This window comes from Sinocyclocheilus grahami, unplaced genomic scaffold (assembly GCF_001515645.1).
Source record: "Sinocyclocheilus grahami isolate Dianchi unplaced genomic scaffold, SAMN03320097.WGS_v1.1 scaffold2994.1, whole genome shotgun sequence".
Classification (NCBI taxonomy): Eukaryota; Metazoa; Chordata; class Actinopteri; order Cypriniformes; family Cyprinidae; genus Sinocyclocheilus; species Sinocyclocheilus grahami.
The window spans coordinates 10,192-10,969 of NW_015508167.1; the positions used below are offsets into that span (position 1 = coordinate 10,192).

The 778-nt window shown below is 35.0% G+C and overlaps 1 protein-coding gene across 1 annotated transcript in view; it reads right to left on the minus strand.

Moving 5' to 3' along the window:
* Positions 1-381: 381 nt before the first annotated feature.
* Positions 382-778, minus strand: part of LOC107575904 (serine/threonine-protein kinase MRCK alpha-like) — a 9,228-nt gene continuing 8,831 nt past the window's right edge. Inside the window, exon 7 of the mRNA XM_016262220.1 lies at positions 382-475. Coding sequence (XP_016117706.1) covers positions 382-475 — 94 coding nt within the window. The remainder of the gene's footprint in view (positions 476-778) is intronic.

A 778-nucleotide genomic window follows, 5' to 3' on the forward strand; every position in this document is an offset into this window, starting at 1 on the left:
AAAAAAAAAAAAAGTTTAAAATAAGTTCAAAAGGAAATGAAACAGAATTTAGTTTTGTCAGTTCTTCATTAGCTGTTCTACATTCAGATGCCCCTTAACAACAAAATGACCTGTCTGACCACATGTACATGTCACTTATAATTTACTTTCAAATTATATTATAAATGTACCCCCAAATTGAGTTTTAGGGATATGTCCTATAAAACAGGCACTCTGTCCAATTTAACGGGTTTTTCCCCCTCTTAATAAATTTCCATTTTTCTACTAATGCAATTATTTTCCTTACATTTTTTTTCTTCAGCAGTACTCATTCTCATCCCTATATCTCTGTCTATGAACAGATATTTCAGTACTCACGTGTGCCCAGGCCGCTGCTGGCGCTCATAGATCGTCCCGGTTCAGGCCTGGCCTTGCTGATGGAGGGGATACTGACGGATGCTCCCAGGACACCTCGGCTCTCCTGAGGACGCACATTCTGAGCAATAAAAACACAGTCAGAAAAAACCTTACATTACATATTACTGAAATAAAACAATCAATAAATTCACAAAGCAGGGGTAAAAATTTACCAGTGTCACTGTACATGATCTTAAATTATATAGCGAGGGGAAAATGAAATCATTTTCTCACTTAGTTTTTGAATTATCTACATAAAACAAGCAGAATTCCCATGTATGAAACCCCATGAAAAATAAACTGGGGTAGCATATAAACCATGTCTGTTACCTTTGAGGTCATTCTGGATATTTATTATTATTCATATTTATTTAATATAAAT